This window comes from Ruditapes philippinarum, unplaced genomic scaffold, assembly GCF_026571515.1.
Source record: "Ruditapes philippinarum isolate M1 unplaced genomic scaffold, ASM2657151v2 ctg4448_1_1_1_1, whole genome shotgun sequence".
Classification (NCBI taxonomy): Eukaryota; Metazoa; Mollusca; class Bivalvia; order Venerida; family Veneridae; genus Ruditapes; species Ruditapes philippinarum.
Genome location: NW_026866428.1, coordinates 50,544 through 68,767, shown reverse-complemented (window position 1 = coordinate 68,767; position 18,224 = coordinate 50,544). Strand labels below are relative to the sequence as shown.

Genomic DNA, 18,224 nt, shown 5'->3' with positions numbered 1-18,224 from the left:
TCTCCACATGTATAATATACAATCACGATAATTATAACTGTAAATTATGTGTTGCCTAGGTATTCATCTACATGGGAAAGATGGCCATTGTTCTGTTGGCCATATCAACCACATAGGGGCTGGTGCCCGTAGGATATCTACTCATCCATGAAATAAAGGTGTGATCACAGCCAGTGCTTGTTGCTGATTGGTTAGAATATTGTGAACCATTGGTACCCAGTCATTTCTTTAAATTTTGTTTCTTTACTTTATTCTTTGGATTCTTTGTTTCTCAGAGTTCTCTGTGGACAATATAACAATATAACGGGTTTCATGGCCAAAGTACTTTTTTAAGCATGATAATGTTCAGGACAAAGTCATTACACCAAAGAATTGCATTCCTCCTTACAATTTATCTCAACACAAAACGTAAGTAAGATGCAAACATGTTTATTCTGCATACTTCACAAGGATTTGTTGGTTGTATTAAATAAATCTTTGAATATTTGGCTTATTGTTTTCCAGATCATTGTGACAGAATACCAGATATTAATTTAGAAATATCACATGGTGAGACTAACTTATATAACATCATATGTCAAATCTTTTGCTGTCATTTTCTCAGTATTTTATTGCTATTTTGACAGATTCATGTTTTCTGTCTTTTCTTCTAGAATACATATGATATGGTACATCTTCACAATATTCTTAACTCTTCAGAAACAACTGTTGTGCTCTAGCATGCCCCCTTAGATAATCTTAATCCTTCTATGTTATATTTTAAGCTCACCTATACCTATATTAGACAAGAATTTGTTCCTGTGCATGACCGAAACCGTTGATCATGTTACTCCAGTGGTTATCTACATGGTTATATATACATGTAACTGCAGTCATCATTGTCCTATGTTATGAAATATCATGTTACTTAGGGAATGGTTTTTTTATGATTTTAGTGAAAATCAAATAAATTTTATGTCATCCCAATCATTGCAGTTTTGTTATTTCAGTTTTCAAGTTGCTCCAAATAAAAATCTGTTATTATGAAGTCAGTAACATAATGTTCTATTATATATTCATGTTCCTCTTGTTGATCCTGTTACTTCTGGAATACCTGCATATATTTTACCAATTACAAAAGCCCTGTTACTCTAGTTTACTCATTTATTGTTATCCTGTTACTCCTTGGTAAGCAGCATGTATATTTCACCTATTACAAAGGCCCTGTAACTGGCCTAGACACTCATATATTGAAATCCTATTATTAAATGGTTACAAGCATATATTTCTCCAATTATTTACATACTGCATGTAACTATGAAAATCCCAGTTCTTAGGATACTGTTCTGATAAGAATTGGACGTTCTGTTACTCCAAACACATATATGCTGTTCCAATAAATATCATGTTACTCCAGTCACATTGGGACTGCTCTAATAAAAATTCCATTACTGTATACTAAGTTAATTAACACATTCTTACAATTTTACTGTTATGTAAATCAAGTTACCCCAATCATTGTGATGTTACTCCATCGGGCATCTTGTTGCATCAGTTTATTTTAACATGACATTTATATCACAGTGTGTGTGACCTTAGCTATAAAAGTTTTAATTTAGTCGTATCAGGCATGTAGACAGTTTAGAATGATGATATAGACTATTCGTGGAAATGTTAGACACTTGTGGAATTTATTGCCAGCGATTGTAGTGGTGCATGCAGAAAAAAATCTGTTATACCATGTTTTATTGTAGATTTATGGCATTAGCCTAAAGATAATGATATATTATATCTTAAAAGCTTAAGAGTTTTAAAATTGTCTGCCGGAAAATAAATGTCAGTTTGTAAGGATACATTTATTAAGTTTCCTAGTTATGATGTAACACTTGTTCAATTGTTCTCTTGCTACAATGGAATCACTTTTATAGGGACTCCATTGAGGATTTTTAGATTTTTATACCATTTGATCTTGTTCTATACCATTTCATTTGTATGTTACATTTTAAGATCATTCTCTTTGACTGTTTTTCCAGAATATGCAAAAATCTAAAAACGATTTTTCAAATTTTGTGTTTTAAGGCTTAAATAGGAAAATAGGACCTCAGTGGAGTTCCTTAAGAAAATAAGGGTAATGTTATTTTAGGAAATCATGCTTCAAACACTGTGTAAGTTCGTAACACAGAAATGTGGAATTGTGCAATAGCAACATCATATCTGTGTATTATCTTAAAGCAAATCAAATTGAAAGAAATTAAATCCAATATTTCTTTCACTTTGATTTACTAGAAAATATATTAATTGTCCATTTATTAACTGTGTTGCCTGTAAAGCTATAATTATATTGCAAAGACTGGAGTTATATTGTTGCACATTTATTCTTGCATTATATTCACATTCATGCATTAAGATATATATGATGTAAAAGGAAATTGAATTTATTTTTTTTGTACTTTGCATTGACAGATCCCACAGCATTTTGTAAGAATTTATATAGAATTTTCAGTGATTTTACTGCTTTATTCTAATTAAACCCTGCAGAAAATTTTGTGAAAAGTTGTTACTTTTTATAACTAATCAGTAATTAAGTGTCAGTTATCATTGACTAAAACATCAGCTAACTTTTGGATTTACTTTGTTGAAAGTTTATGTCATTAATACAGCTGTACTGATAATAATGAAGGAATTTCGTTCTTATTACCTCCCTTTAATAGAGCAAGATGGCTTTTTAATTAAGTTCTTTTTATGTCAAGTAAAGTAATTTGTGACCGTGTAGTGTGTTTTATAGTACAATTTCATTGTATGAGTAGTATATTGTGCATGCAAACTAAATGTAGAGGAAGACATTGATAATTTCAATATTGGTTCAGTTTGTGAAGAAATACAATTTGAATGTAGCTTAAGTATTGAATGGAAGGCCTAAACAAGTCTTCCTCTACTTGAAGACTTGGAATATTGCCATGTCACCTTCATAATATTGGTGAGACTTAAAAGGCCATCAAGTAAAATAAGAAGTGTATGTGTGTGGTTGATTAGAAAATGCCACAGGGTTAGAAAAATGTGCAGCCTGACCTAAGGACTTGAACCCAGGACCCTCGGAATACGGCACTGTGGCTCTTCCAGCTGAGCTATCCGGCCGCTTACACATCATCTCCCCTAAATAGTTAACAGTTCTGAAACATGACAAAAAGGATACTTCTGTAAAAGTACTTGGCCTTGAATTAACATCAACCAATGCTAAATTAGTACATAATGTAGTATACACGTACTTGTTCTGCTTTACAATTCTTAGTCCATTATTAACTAATACTTAACATGCTGAATTATAAAAATGGATTCTGCTATTGGAAGAAGATTAAAAAAATATTTATACAAATTTTCTATAAAAGTTTTACACAGTAATTAAGTTAATTGGTTTTCAGATGATATATGACGGAAACAGATGTATATACAGACATTTTTTTTCTAAAATTCTTAAACATTCTTGATATAATGTAGCCTCTTTCAAATTAATGCAGTTTTCGGGATTTCAGTGTCAATAACTTGTTTTGATATGTAATGAACCATTAATAGTAATTAGGGACTTTAAAAGGCACATTATGCCTCAGAAATCCATATTTGTTTAATTGTTTAGAATTGCCAAAAATATGTTTAACAATGGATTTGATAATTGATTTAGAGCATGAAGGATATTCAGAACTGAAGAAAGTAGGGCTTAACAATTGAAGTATTGTGTTATAAAGTAAAAAAATGTAATTAAAATAGTATTTTGATTTCGATACAAAATGCTAATTTACTATAATTATACCACATGCCAACATTAAGATAAATCAGCAATAGATAGTTAATGTACAATGTATATGACAAATGAGAATTCTTTGAAAACTGTAACATTAAGATACCAAAAGTAAAAACAAGTTTTTAAGAAATGACAATGATAGCATTTCTGAGGCATAATGGGCCTTTAAATATGAGTAGCCAACAAGTATAACATTAGTTCTCTATACAGAAGAACTGTCTTCCTCAGAATGCAGGTTGAGGATCTATGCAATGATCAAGTAGACATCATCAAAGAAGTTAAAACAAGTGGCATGCATATTGACATGTTTGTGTTATTTATAAAGCAACACTATAGCAACAGCGCTATGCACTTAAATATACATGTTTACCCTTAGAATGTTATAAGCTGTGCATTATATTAATAGCTGTTAGTATATTCATGTAGACTGATGTTTTCTACAGAGATTCTAAAGCACCAATATAAATATACACACCTATTTCTTTGTTGTCAAAAAATGAAATGTTAATTTGTTTTCAATGTATACATTATTGAATTATTATTACAAAAAATTTAGTATGTATATCATTACTGTGACTTCGGGGTCTCTGTAGTCTACTTTTGCTTTTTTGCTTAAATGTACAGGTGTTTTTATGCTTTATTTAGATTTTCTAATCAACCTTTTTTTCATTTTCAAGTTTCAGGAAGAAACTCCAGTATAAAATTCCGTCCAATTTTACCCTGTATGTAACTAATATATTGGATTTGAACATGTTATTGTTATTTTCTCTGGCATTATTAGATTCATAAACTTAAAAATAGAGCTACAGTGATTTGCTGAATCAATTTCCTGTTAAGGTTTCTTATTTATTAACAGCTTTCAGGAGAAAGGCTTTCATTTACAGACAAATATTGAAACACTGTTAATTCTTAGGTAATGCCGGTAAAAGGTTACAATGCTTTACTACTGGCAAAATAAACTGAGAAAATATTAATTTCAAAACCTTTAAAAATTTACATCACATTTAGATATATATGTATATTCTAATGGTTATATATGAAGAGATTTTTAACAGAAAGGTGCCTGTTGTTCTAAGATTTGTCATTGATTCAGTGCAAATTAAGCATTTGGATGATATAATATTGATATTGGATGACGAATATTGATGCTACACCAATATATTGATCATTACTTACAATTACTTGAAGTTGTCTATACCTCTTTAAATGATTTCAGTAAAAAAAAAACATGTTCTGTTCATAATAACAATTAATCTTAAATGTCCATTGCTAAAATTTTTTCACTCTGATCACTTATGAAACGTGCTCTGTTTTGAATATGAAGGTGTCCATGATGTTAAAATATGAAAGGTTTTGATATCAGAGTACAAAATCTAAACAACCAACATGATAGATTATTATACTGCCAAAAATGCAAAAGTTATTAAAGTTGTGTACTGTAAAAATTTGGGGTAAAAATATTGCTTCATAACAGATACAAAGGTTTTCAATAATTTCTATGTTGGCAGTTATTTGGAATAGCGAAGTGTAACTTTCAAAGGGCTTAACAGAGAAAGTTCACAATTGAATGACTTGAATTTTTTTTTTCATGATGTCTACAAAAAAGCTTTTATAACTATATAAACCATTCCTTTATAAGTTCTAATATAAATGGAACTTGAATTTTGTATATATTCGTTTCTCATCATGACTTGAGGATTGAAGTTGAAAATTTTAATGCATATGTTTATTGCTAAAGATTTGTTAGCACAATGGTCAGAGAAGGTAACAAATATGTTCACATGCACGTATAACTAACTTGGGAGATATATTTATGTTCCTTACATGTAAAATACCATTTGCTACATGTCTGTAAGTCTGTAGTTATCAATGTTGCCAACATGATAGTTGATGGCCACATTGTTGCAGCTATAAAAATAATGGAGAATGTCATTGACTTATATCACTGTAGTGACCATAAGTGAACTTTTTTATGCTAACTAACATATCTTACCCATCACCTCATACTGCCAAACTACTTGTTAAATCACAATATCTCCTATAATATAATCATAGATATATTCAAAATATGATTTGGGACACAAAAAGCCATTTGGAGGCTATATAAAATATTTAAGAAAATAAATCTTGTGCTATTAAACCAGCAATTAATATAATAAATATGAGGATATTAGAATGAAAATAGAATATTAACGAGTGTAGTTCATTACTGAATTTATTGAACAAGTTGACAAAAATTATCTTATATGCGCGCCTCTTGGAAGCCAACAGCCATGCAGTTTCATTTATATGGTGTTGCAAAAAAGTAATTCAAAAGTTTGGCAGATTGCAGGTGACGGAAATGGGTGGGTTTAACAGCATGAGACAATGTATATACAGTACTGGTATATCATCAGTATATGAGAAAACTTTAAAATATTTTTATTTCTGATTGTTGAAAATCACAAGTATGAAATTTGATAAAATGATTACCATAGTATGAGTAGATTAGTTGTTTTGTGATCAGTATGTCAGACTTGGTTTACAACAAACTGAAATGCTTTAAATTTATATGCAAGTTTTTTTATTCCTACTGTTTTAACTAAGTTAGTGAGATTGATAATTGAATGAGACACTCAATATTTAAGATTGTTTTGGTTGCCATATGGATGCCCTCTCAACAAGAAAGAAAGTTTTCCTAGCTTTCATTTTCATGCATAGGCTAAAAATTTACAACAAAATAATGGAAGTGTAAAATCACTAGTTTTGGCTTCCTTTGTCTCCATTAGATTTACTTGTTCTACAACGTTCTGATTATCTATTTTTCAAAGCATTTTAGTACAATGTATAAATATAGTCTTCACTTGTAAAGTTGTTTATACCATTTTTTTTTAGCTTAGAATTGTTTTTAAAGATATTAGTTGATTAGTGCTTTGCTTTGACAGCATACATTTTATTTAACTAGTTATGTATATATATTTCCACTGGACGCAGAGATCACAAAGTTATTTGCTAACCATATGTTTGGAAGTGGTAACATGTTTGGGAGTGGCCAGATATTTGGTGGGAGTGGTCAAATATTTGGTGGGAGTGGCCAGATATTTGGCAATGGTGCCAGTGCTGATAAGCCCAGTGCAGGTATGACAAGTATACATATAACCAAACATGTGTCTTGACTCCTCCTCTTGGCCAGGTCTCCATTCTCTGTGTTTGCCATTTTGCAATTATATTGACAGAAGATGTTGTCACGTACATTGTCATGCATGCCTGAAGACAAATGATGCATGGGCATTATGTGTGTTTTATAATGAGGATTTGGGGAATAATTTGTGGTATAATTCATTGTGTAATTGTGTATTTTAATGTATATGCATGCTGATAATGTTTGTATTGATAACAATGGAATCAATCTTTCATGATACTCATTAGTTAAATGTATCAATAAGTGTAGGTGTTTCAGGGATTTAAATAATATGATATCTAAATGAACATTCATTTGCATTCATAACCAAATTAAATATGCATTAATAAGAATTATTAAAACTGTAATAAATCTTTTCTAAACAAATACCACAGAGAAAATTTGTAATGTTAGTAGATTTCCATTTTGATCGCAAACTTTTGATAATGACTTTTTCCTCACCCATCGATATTAATTATTTTCTTTTAGACTTTTGTCTATTGTTCCATAAAATAAATGTAGAGCTCTTTGTTTTGACAACCTGAATTTTCAAGTTTGTATTTGGCTGTGTGTTTTATTTCTGTTTCATGATTATTTAATGTTGTTTAAGGTATCAATAGTTTTGATAATATATCTATTTTTCAGATTTAGACATGTAATACCTGTCATATTGTAGTCTGATGCCTGTCACATGGTACAGTGTAGTTAACTTTATCTTTGTCTGGTTTATGCATCAGACTCAATTGCAACCCAGCCCTACCTACAGTATAGCCAAGGGGATAGCTGGGGAAACTAGCCAACCTTTTACATAATACATCTGCTTCATCCTTAACACACTGGCTGGTAAATGCAGTGGTGTGTTTTGGGTGCCAAAATTGCAGAATAATTATAGCCATCTCTCAGTGTGAGGACAATTATTGCAAACAGTGACAGACAGTGTCTTCAGGAGACACATTGAGAGTTGGGGTGCCGGGCTTCACCAGAGGTTTTAGAAATCCACAAGTCAAAGTTTCCCATTATTCCCTGTGGTGGGGTTGGGGTGGGGCTTGGTTGCTATGGACTGGTTCATTATGATTCAGCATGAGTTATGCAATATCTTTTATTTGCATGATTTATTCGTGGTTTTTGAAGTGGTTATTTGAATGGGTGCAGACCACATGACTTTTCTTTTTTCAGGTATACTGCATATTGTTATTAATGGTTGAACTGAGAAGATAATTTTGTTGATAGTTTATTGGCATGATATTGGCATATGGAATATAAAGTGTATTTTGACATATGCCTGAAAATGATGTTTGATAGGTTTAAATGTTTGGTTTTAGCTTATATCAGGTCCCTATAATATAGTTTTAAAGCTTAGTAACATGCCTCCAGATGAGCCAAAATTATTGCAAGAAAATCAACCTTGTGAAAAATGAACTAAAATTTTAAGAAAAGCAAACATATTTAATTTAATAATACAAGAAATAATATTCATGCTGTATGCAATTTATGACTGATTTTGCAGTATTTAACACCAAATTTCTACTGTGTGACTATAATGCAGTTAAGGCTGTTTTTAAATATTCTGACATATTTTTGTAGTTTTTAGGCACCGTTTGATGAGTGAAAATTATTTCTTTGTTTACTTGACAATATTTTACTTTTTTCATACATTTTTATAACTTTCATGAAAATTAGCATGAATCTGGAGGCATGCAGCTTTAACATTCTGTTATATTTATATAACAGTCAAATGATAACACTAATGGTGGTCTATGTTTGAGTAAATGCAAAACTTTTATAATGTATGTTATGGTATATAAAGCATGTGATTTATAAAATGAAATGGACAGAAAACATTAGATTTCTTCATATTAAATAAACATACATATAGGAATATTGAGGCACAAGTTATATTGTATTTAACATTAAAGGGTAATAAAGCTATATCTAATGCAATATCTTGTATAAAATTATGAATGATAATATTATATTGATTTCATAGTAATATTATGATGGTGAAATTTCAATAGAGTTGTCACATAGAATGTCTCTGTTGTTTAACAAACATAAATATTGTATGTATAAACAGAATAAAATGTATAAACAGAATAAAATGTTCAAAAACAAAATATTAATTTGCTGTTTTAAAACAAGTTTCAATCATTAGAAATTATTTCATTCATGAAACATTTGTTCAAAATGATTTCTTTCTTTCTTTCTATTTGGAATTATTCCTTTTCAAAATTCAAACTGATAATTTTGTAAACTACAGACATAGCTCTATGATATTAAATCACTTTGATATACATGCATAATTGCATATTATGAAAACAATTAATGATATCTTTTTGATTTTTGATAACTTTGGTATTTTCAGAACAGTTTTAATTATGACATCATAAATTGAGTGCAAATGTAATTTTTCAATACAATGGACTATTTCTTCATTGCATTTTTCAAATTTTATTAAATCCTGTATGTTTTGTAGCCTGATGAATAAATGTCTTGTTGCATGTAAATGAATTTAAGATTAAAATAGTTTGTATACTTCGTGTGTTGAATAAGATATTTTTATTTTGAATACATTTTTATTATATACAGGTAAAATATAAATTATAAAGGTTACGTCAAATATATAGGTCATACCAAATATAAAGTAAAGGTCAAATATTTAGGTCAGGTCAAATATTTAGATTTAAATGCATTTTTCTTAAAGATAATTTGCTGAAGATTTTTCAAAATTGATTTTATTAGTTTTATAGAAGAAATGCACCTATAACTTATTGTTAAGCAAGGTTAAATTACATTCAAGTATGTATGGTGGTTGATTTCTATCATTTTCTTGTAGTATTCTTTTCAATTTGTTATCACATATGCTGCTGGTGAACAGTGAAAAGATAAAATCATGCTTGTTTAAGTCACACTGCCTATGTGTTAATATAAAATGAATATGACATGCTGTCTTAAAGTTGATTTTGTTGGGTTTTTTTATGATAAAATATCGCACAACAATTAAGACAAAATTAATTGAGTTTGATTTGCTATTAAGTGAAATCAGTTTGCTAGCGATAACGTGTCCCAAGACAAGACAAAATTAATGAAGTGAATTTGGTTTGTTATCATCTTTTTGCTTGTGGTAAAGCTTTGCTGTAATGACAACATGCAGCATATTACAATTCAATTGCATGTTGTCTTCATTTCATAATTTAAAAGTGAAAGAAATCAGCCATCTTCTTATTTTATACAGATATTTAACTCTAGAATTTATTTATTTCACCAACTTTCAACTCATTTAATAATAGTGTAATGAACAGAATGAAAAGTCAGCTCACCTTTTTAGTACTGTATTTATATAACCCTATTAAAAGTATATTTTAGTACTATATTAATTGTAAATTAGTTATTAATTGGCATTCCACCATTAAACCAACAACAGGTGCTTCAATCAACAAAACACTTGTTGTTGGATAACTGATCTATTACACTAATGAGATTGTCTTAATTGTTACCACTGTTATTACTTGATTTACTTCCAAACATTATCAAGTGGTATTTTTGTTCCCTGCCATATGTTCTTATCAATTCCTTCATCTAATAACTCTTATTCTACTAAGGATATTCAAGTGATGCAAAACGGCCATGAAGATTATCAAGTAGAAAAGAAATTGTTTAAAATAATTGAATAAATTTGGTTTCTAATTAACTTTTATGTTTTGTAATCAGTGAAATTATATCTAATGTTATACTTCATGAAATTGGTGTTCATCTTTTTTATCTTTATGATTTATTAAAAAAAGATGTTGTAAAGGCAAAATTAGGTCAATAATAACTGCTAAGCTAATATTACTTGTGTTACATTTGATACTTTTCTAAAATTTAGCTGTAATTTGTACTATACATTATTTTATATTGGATAAACAAGTGTTATATGTACGGATAGGTGAAATATTTTATATTTTCTCTCATTTGACTTTACCCTTTTGTTATAATTTTAATATTATAATTATTTGATTCATTGGCATATTTTCATAATAATGCATTTACCATGAGGTGATGAATTTGAAATATTTTGCTTGATGTTCTTGTGATATCATAGATTTAATATCTGTATTTATCATTATTTCAGATACAATACGAGATTCTGATTCACCTGGAATTATTCGTCGACTGTCGACAATGCTTCATTCATCATTTAGATCAACACGTCTTAGTACACACCGGAACTCGGATGATTGCTCCAGCTTAAACTCTGTCCATTTGTCTCGTACAACATCTGTTTCCAGTCCTAGTCATACATTATTGCGACGTGCCACTTCTAAAACTGCTAAAGGCAGTTCCATTATCCGTAAAGACGGCTCAGTGATCATCACTAAAAATGGAAAAATTATTTCAGTTCGAAGAGACATAGACTCTTTGAAAAGAGATAAAAGTTTTAGTGGATTTGAAGATATGAAAACTAGACATACAAATGGTCTCTCCAAAAGTTTTAGTGAACTTGATATGAATGAAAAAAGAAAAATAGAGTTCTCTCCCCTACTAAAAGCGAACAATAATCTAGGTGGACAAAGGTCCCCTCGTCGATCTCCATTAACTTCTAGAGATAACGTAAATTCTAAGTTTGGCCACACCTCTTTAACAAAGATTGACAGTGTTGATGAAACTGAAACTGAGTTCAATGACAATAGGCTCCGCCTTCCACAGCGACAGATGTCAAGGCCCAGCCAATCATTGACAATCTTACCAGGGGAGGAAACTTCACCATCTATTCATTCTCAGGAAAATTTGAGTATCTCCCCTTCAGTCAAATCTGATTTAGACGATGTTTTTGTACAATCTCCTGAACCAGTTGTGTTCAGTTCACAAGAAGGTATGCTTAATTCTATGACATTACAGCCTGTTGTTAAAGACAAGAAACATCTCGCCAAGAGTGACAATCAACTTGACGATATAAATTCTACGGAATCATCAGACATTAAGAAAAGTAAAAAGTCATTATCAAGGAGCACAAATGTTGTGTATAAGGTACCATTGTTAAGGTATCCATCCGTAGAAAAACTTGACGTGCATTCACAGATTCCACGATGTTCAAGTGACGCATCATCTATACCAAAACTAATACCACGGTCTCAGCTCCATGTCAGGAGGTGGCTGTCAAATAGGAATGTGGACACCACCCAGAAAAGTAAAACTTAGGCGAAAAAAGCCATTGAGCATTTACAGATTTTATGTTTATTTCTTTTTAAAAGTATTATGATATTGTCTACCTTAAGAAACATGCTTAATATGTAGTTAAAGTGATAAGATATATATGATGTGTACAGTCAACCAAGGTTAAGAGTCACATTTAGAATATTCTGTAAACTGGTCTCATTTTCTGCTTAAAAAACCTTTTAACTTTTGCACAAATAATTACTATATCAATAGCGACCTCACTAAGGCTGAATATTACTATGGCAATTCAAAGGGTTAAATAATCTTGAACATTAATGTTAAGAATTTATTCCACGTACATTTTGAAGTAGAGTCTCAGATCAACAAACAATAATTACCCATTCAAGAGATCTCTTTTAGATCTAGAACTTTTTTAAATACATGTATACAAGAAATACATTTTATATATATGAATTTCTAAAAGCATACAAAGTGTGACAAATATACATGCACAAACTTATTACTGGATTTTTCATGTAAAATTAAGAGGCGGTAAAGAGGTGTTTTCCTTTAATCAAATTTGTTGAAAAATCCCCATTTAAATCCTGAAATATTGTAAAGGCTTTTGTCATAACCATCTTGATCCTTTGCTTTTTCTGATATTTCAGGCTTTATTATTATATCTCTGATATCTTTAAATGCAACTGTATTATAACTATTTATGTATATTTATTAAGCAGTAATAAATATCAACATGTTTAACCAGATTTTATGTTGCAGAATTGTCATCAATATTAGCCCTTTAACAACAAAATTAATGTATTATTGAAATATTTGCAGAAAACCTAGTTTGTTGGCAATTTCTAGTCACTTAATACTGAAAATTTAAGTCCAAACATATGTATAAAATTGATTTGATCAAACCATGATTTACATGTAGTTATAGTATTGTATAGGGCAATATAGAGCTTAATTGGGACTCTTTAATTGCAGGTTTTGTTATTTAAATTGCAAGCCTTGATTTTACTATAACTTTATCAGATTTGTTTAAGATTATTTCTATATAATCATGATATATAACTACCGGTATATTTAAATCATGCTTCAAATTACTACGAATTTTATCACCACCAGGGAAATGTTATAAATGCTGGGTTTATTGAAATTTTATCTAAATAAAAAATAATACAGGTATACTTTATCATGCTTTTTTTGGTGTAAATATATTTCTTATTTTAGAAAATAATGTTTTAAAGGAATTTTACAGTTTTAAAAGATATAAGGCAATGAAATTATAGTCTATATGTACATGTTTCTTTAAAAAACTATAACTAAATCCTCATTCTCCAAAACAAAAACAGGTCATTTAAACAAATTGGTATGGTGAAAGTTATAAATGTCATTCAATTTTAATAAATCAAACTTCTGTAACTTGCTCTGTTAGTTCTGATACCAAATAATTGTAATGTACTGGACAATAAAAAAAAATCTTGATTCTGTAGAAGCCTATGACAGCCCACCACACTAGCATATGCCCTTAAACAATTGTTACTTTGTGCTAATAATACATGTGTATACTTACAAACCTCTCTCTTATTTTGTAGGATGGACTTATCCTGTTTTGAAACTAGAACTGTTTATTGTAAATGTAAGGGATATTGTTAACAAAATACAAGTCATTAAGCCTTAAAGTACTGGAAACGAAATAGATTAGCCTTTGCCACCAGTATTTAACCCAGGTCAGCCTGTAAGTCTTTGCAGTCAGACCGCAGGCACCATACTTAACTGATGGTCATCAAACTTCTAATTTTCATCTTAATAACCCTTCATTATTATACTGGAAGAAAAAGAAATAAGTAAAATCGAGAAGTCGACAATTCCATTTCGAAAATTTAGGAGTTTAAGGGTCAAATAGCCAACAATATAGAATCTGATCAAGTAGACTGCAGATATATGGCAAGGAAAAGAGATCAGTGCCGCTGGCATTCAAAGGTTGTATAAAATGGCAACAAATTACGCAAAATTTGTATAGTATTGATGATTTTTACATGTTTTACAGTTTATTATTATATTATATAAATATTGTTGTTGTTTGTTTCAATAGAATTTTTAAAGATAGCTTATATTTGTTGTAATTTCAGTTGTTTTTATCTTCAGTTAAATTAAGATGGTGCAGGGTTAATGAGTTAAATTTTTATGCTAGCATAGTTGTTGCTACCTGGTGTATCTGTATGTCACACCTTTGTCCAGATGGAAAAGCAAATAAATTTGATTAAAACCTCACAATAGGATTAAGACCAGTAATGGGAAATGCAGTATTAAAGAACCAAAATGTTACCTTGCTCAATTTTTGTTTGAATTTATCTCCCTTAATTATACTTATGCTTATCTATGGTATAGATTTCTTCTCTTTTGTTTCGATAGCCATTATTTATTGACTGATGTCTATCCTACAAGGAAAAGTTAATATCTTGGATGATTCTGAGTAACCAAAGGTGGAGTAAAGGGATATTATATTTTACACTTCTGGTTATACAGGCTCTATTTATCAAACAATGTGCATTGAAACAAATTGACGACAAGTATGCAGGATCGGGAGCATCCAACACCACCTTTTATAACTTGTCTTGTTCCTTGACAGTCTGTAAAAAATTTTAGTCTATTTTATATTCTTGAAGCAGGCAAAATTATGTTTTAATGCCTTGAAGTTTACTTTCACCATGTAAAACTGAATGCTTTATTATTATTTAGATTGTTAACTAGTTTTATATGACCCAGGAGTATGAACAGTTTTAAGCATATATTTCTTAAGCTATTTAGCAAGAGTTAAAAAATAATCAAGTAGATTACTGAATGCCAGTCCATTTAAACTTGTCAAAAGTCTTTATTATCAAATTTGTAATAGAACACAATTGCATTTGTGTTGAATAAAAATTAGAAATACTTCATTCATAACAATTGCACATTATGGATTATTATATAATGTCTTTGTTATCCAATGAAAATCATTGTTACATTCATGCAGTATTATTAGCTTTTTCATATAAACCAGATACATTTGTGTATATACAAGTCTTTGTAATATGTTCCTTGTTTTTGTAAGAATATATTTTACTGGCATTTTAATATTTCATTTTCAAAATATTTTACTGGCACTTCTTTGAATTTTAATACGTTCATTTTATTTTCAGTAAACTTTACTGGCACTTCTAGGCGTTGATTATATTTCTTTTTTAATATATCTTATCAGACTTTCATAGGCATTTTTAGTATTTCATTTGCACTCTCTCACATTCATCAATTAACTTGCAGTGATCTTTATTCTACAATTTGTTGTAAAGTTAACAAAGAATATTTGTATATTATCTCATCTTTCTATTATGACATCATTGTCATGTAAATTAAGACCCCAAAAATATTTCTGTTTCTAATTCTTATTTTTAGTTTAATAATATTCATTGTTCACTCGATTATAGTTCAAATGGATAGGGCTAAAGGTTATTAGTTTTCTGCATAAAGTTGTGTATTATACTTATTCTGGTATTTCCTTTTTTAGTCTCTGACGTATAATATTCTTTCTATTTTATGCAGTTTAAACAAAAATATACTGTATAGGTTCGGCAGTTAAAACTTGCAGAAATCTTTTAGCCTAATACCATTTCAATAAAAACACGAATATAATGTATAATGATATACCAAAGAGAATGATTGTGTAGAGAATCTATGTAAAAGAGTGTAGAAAATGTGTACACATAATTATATCATTCTGAGCATATTTATATATATTATAACAGAATATAAACACAAATTTCCATGACAGTTGTAACATAGATTATTACTAATATATAAACTAATACTTACAGATATAATAAGGTTATTAAAATATGATTTAAAAAAAAAATGTTGCAAGTTACATATTTTTTATGTTTGAAATTATAAAAGATAATTAAGTTCTATAATCATATGTCATAACAAAATTTGTTGTTTTTTCTACTTCATTTAATATTTTATAAGTGTCTTACTTTGTATGAATTTTGTTCTTATATTGTTTTTGAAAATATCATAATGGCATTATAACTAAATCATAACTGAATGATTGATATAATTTTCATCAACAAGATTTATGTTCTGATTAATTATGTTCACTAAAAACATGAACAAAAATGCATGTTAATCTGATGTGTTTATCAAAGTTCATCAGAATGAATCGTGATTAGCAATTACTACTGGCTGTTAATTAATAGTCTAATTATCTATATGTAAATTTTTTATGACCATTTGTCAAAAACTCCATACCCTACATACCATTTTAGATAACTCATTTAGAATGTCTGTTAAAATAGAATGAGAATTTGCGGTATTTTCCTTTGATGCTCTTATATTAAATGACGTTGATAATTTAACAGGTGGATTTTCATTTAAATCTTGTATTGCTTCATTAATTCATATAATGTTTAGTCTGGGTTAATATAACTTTTACATTTTAGCTTACACATTTGTACCAAGAACATCTCTTTCCAACTTCTAGATTTTCCAAATATTTGTATTTTCTTCTTTTCTTTCTTGTCCATTAAATGAAATGAAATGAATTGTACAAGACAAATAGATTTATGTAATGTAAAATCTAAAATATTATTTTTTCTTTTATTTTGCAAAGATATATCTTTGTACATTTCATTTTTTATTAGTCAGTACAATTATATGGCTATATACTTTTAAAAATACGATTATCAGAAAAAAAATGTATGACAGTTTTTAATATAAAAAAAAGTTGTGTCAAAATTTGGATAAGACAAAGATATTACTTATTAGCTTGTTTATGAAATAAAAGCTTTTGTAGGGTGCTTTTATTTACCATTCTATAGTCTACCTGCAGTAACTATGACGAGTTACAATGCCTTTTTTATATTAAAGGGAAAAAACAAACATAAGGTCAAAACACCTAAAATCATTTACTTGACTTCTCACAAACTCTTGGTATGCAGTCCCTTTTAATCACATCAGTTAAATTTATTTCTCTCTGCATTTGTATGAGGGTATACTATTATCAAACCTTCACGTGTATTTTTATTGGCGTGATGCTTGATCTGTTAAAAAATCTCACCTTGCTTAAACTTATAATATACCATATCTCATAGCCATAATGCTTTTAAAGATACACAAAGTCAGTTTATATTTTAATCATTTTTATGTGTTCATATTTTAATCTTACAGCTCATTATTACGGCAGTTGTGTTGTTTTCTATTTTTATTTATTGATGTAAAATTAAAGTGTCATTAATGATATGTTGTGAGTTCTCGTTGTTCGTTTTTTCCATCTATATTTTAAATTATCATCACAGATCTATCGGTTCCCTGAGCTCAATGGAGAGAACATCTAGAGGCCACTGCTTTGCGAGGCGAGGTGTAAGTTAATAATTACTGGTTAATTATCCAGGAAAGCCGTTTTAAGGATAAACCCTTGAGATGCGACAAAAAGAATGAAGCAGTCGTTCAAGTGCCTTGTCCATCTGATTGGACGAATTGTACAAGTAGTCTGCAGGCGTTTTACAATAAGCGTTTTACAATAAGAGGCGTCCAAGGATGGTCAGGGTGTAAATTTGAGCATGACAATGCCACCTCTCACAAAAGCGAGATTGAAAATGTTAGAATTTGTAAGCCATCCGCCTTATTCTCCTGACTGAAGTAAAGTCCCTGCGACTTCTGTCTATTTCCCAGGATTAAGAATATGCTTTCTGAGATAAGGTATGCACTATGCGCTATTTAGAAAATCTTCCCTTAAAATTATGATTTTGTTCAGATAAAAAGATGTCCTATTTGATTTATTAGACCCCTTTATAACAGCTTTATCCATTAAATGCATAATCTAGCCAGAAAGGAGAAAATTCAATGACAATACCGAACTTTCTGAATGCTATATATTCTGCAATTTAGTTATTATAATTCTATTAAATGATTCTACACTGGAAATATGTGCCTATGCTTAAATGTAATGGTTACATACATATAAAGTTTTAATTGCATTTAAGCTCTACCTTATTTATTACATTCCAATTCTACATAATGACACAGAACCACAGATATAAAATTGAACTAAGTTGAACCCAGAACAAAGATATTCATTGTAAACACTATATATATCACTATAAAAGG

General features: G+C 29.5%; 1 protein-coding gene across 8 annotated transcripts in view; it reads left to right on the top strand.

The window, feature by feature from the left end:
- The window catches only part of LOC132732442 (melanopsin-like), a 113,758-nt gene extending 99,131 nt beyond the window's left edge, over positions 1-14,627 (top strand). For 4 of the 8 annotated variants that reach the window (XM_060718858.1, XM_060718855.1, XM_060718856.1 and 1 more), the window contains 3 exons: positions 505-549; positions 6,749-6,892; positions 11,047-14,627. In XM_060718858.1, coding sequence (XP_060574841.1) covers positions 505-549; positions 6,749-6,892; positions 11,047-12,113 — 1,256 coding nt within the window. In that variant the 3' untranslated portion in view covers positions 12,114-14,627. Of the gene's footprint in view, positions 1-504; positions 550-2,442; positions 2,458-6,748; positions 6,893-11,046 lie in introns of all 8 variants that reach the window. The other 4 variants (XM_060718859.1, XM_060718861.1, XM_060718860.1 and 1 more) reach the window with 4 other exon arrangements.
- The last annotated feature ends 3,597 nt before the right edge of the window (positions 14,628-18,224 follow it).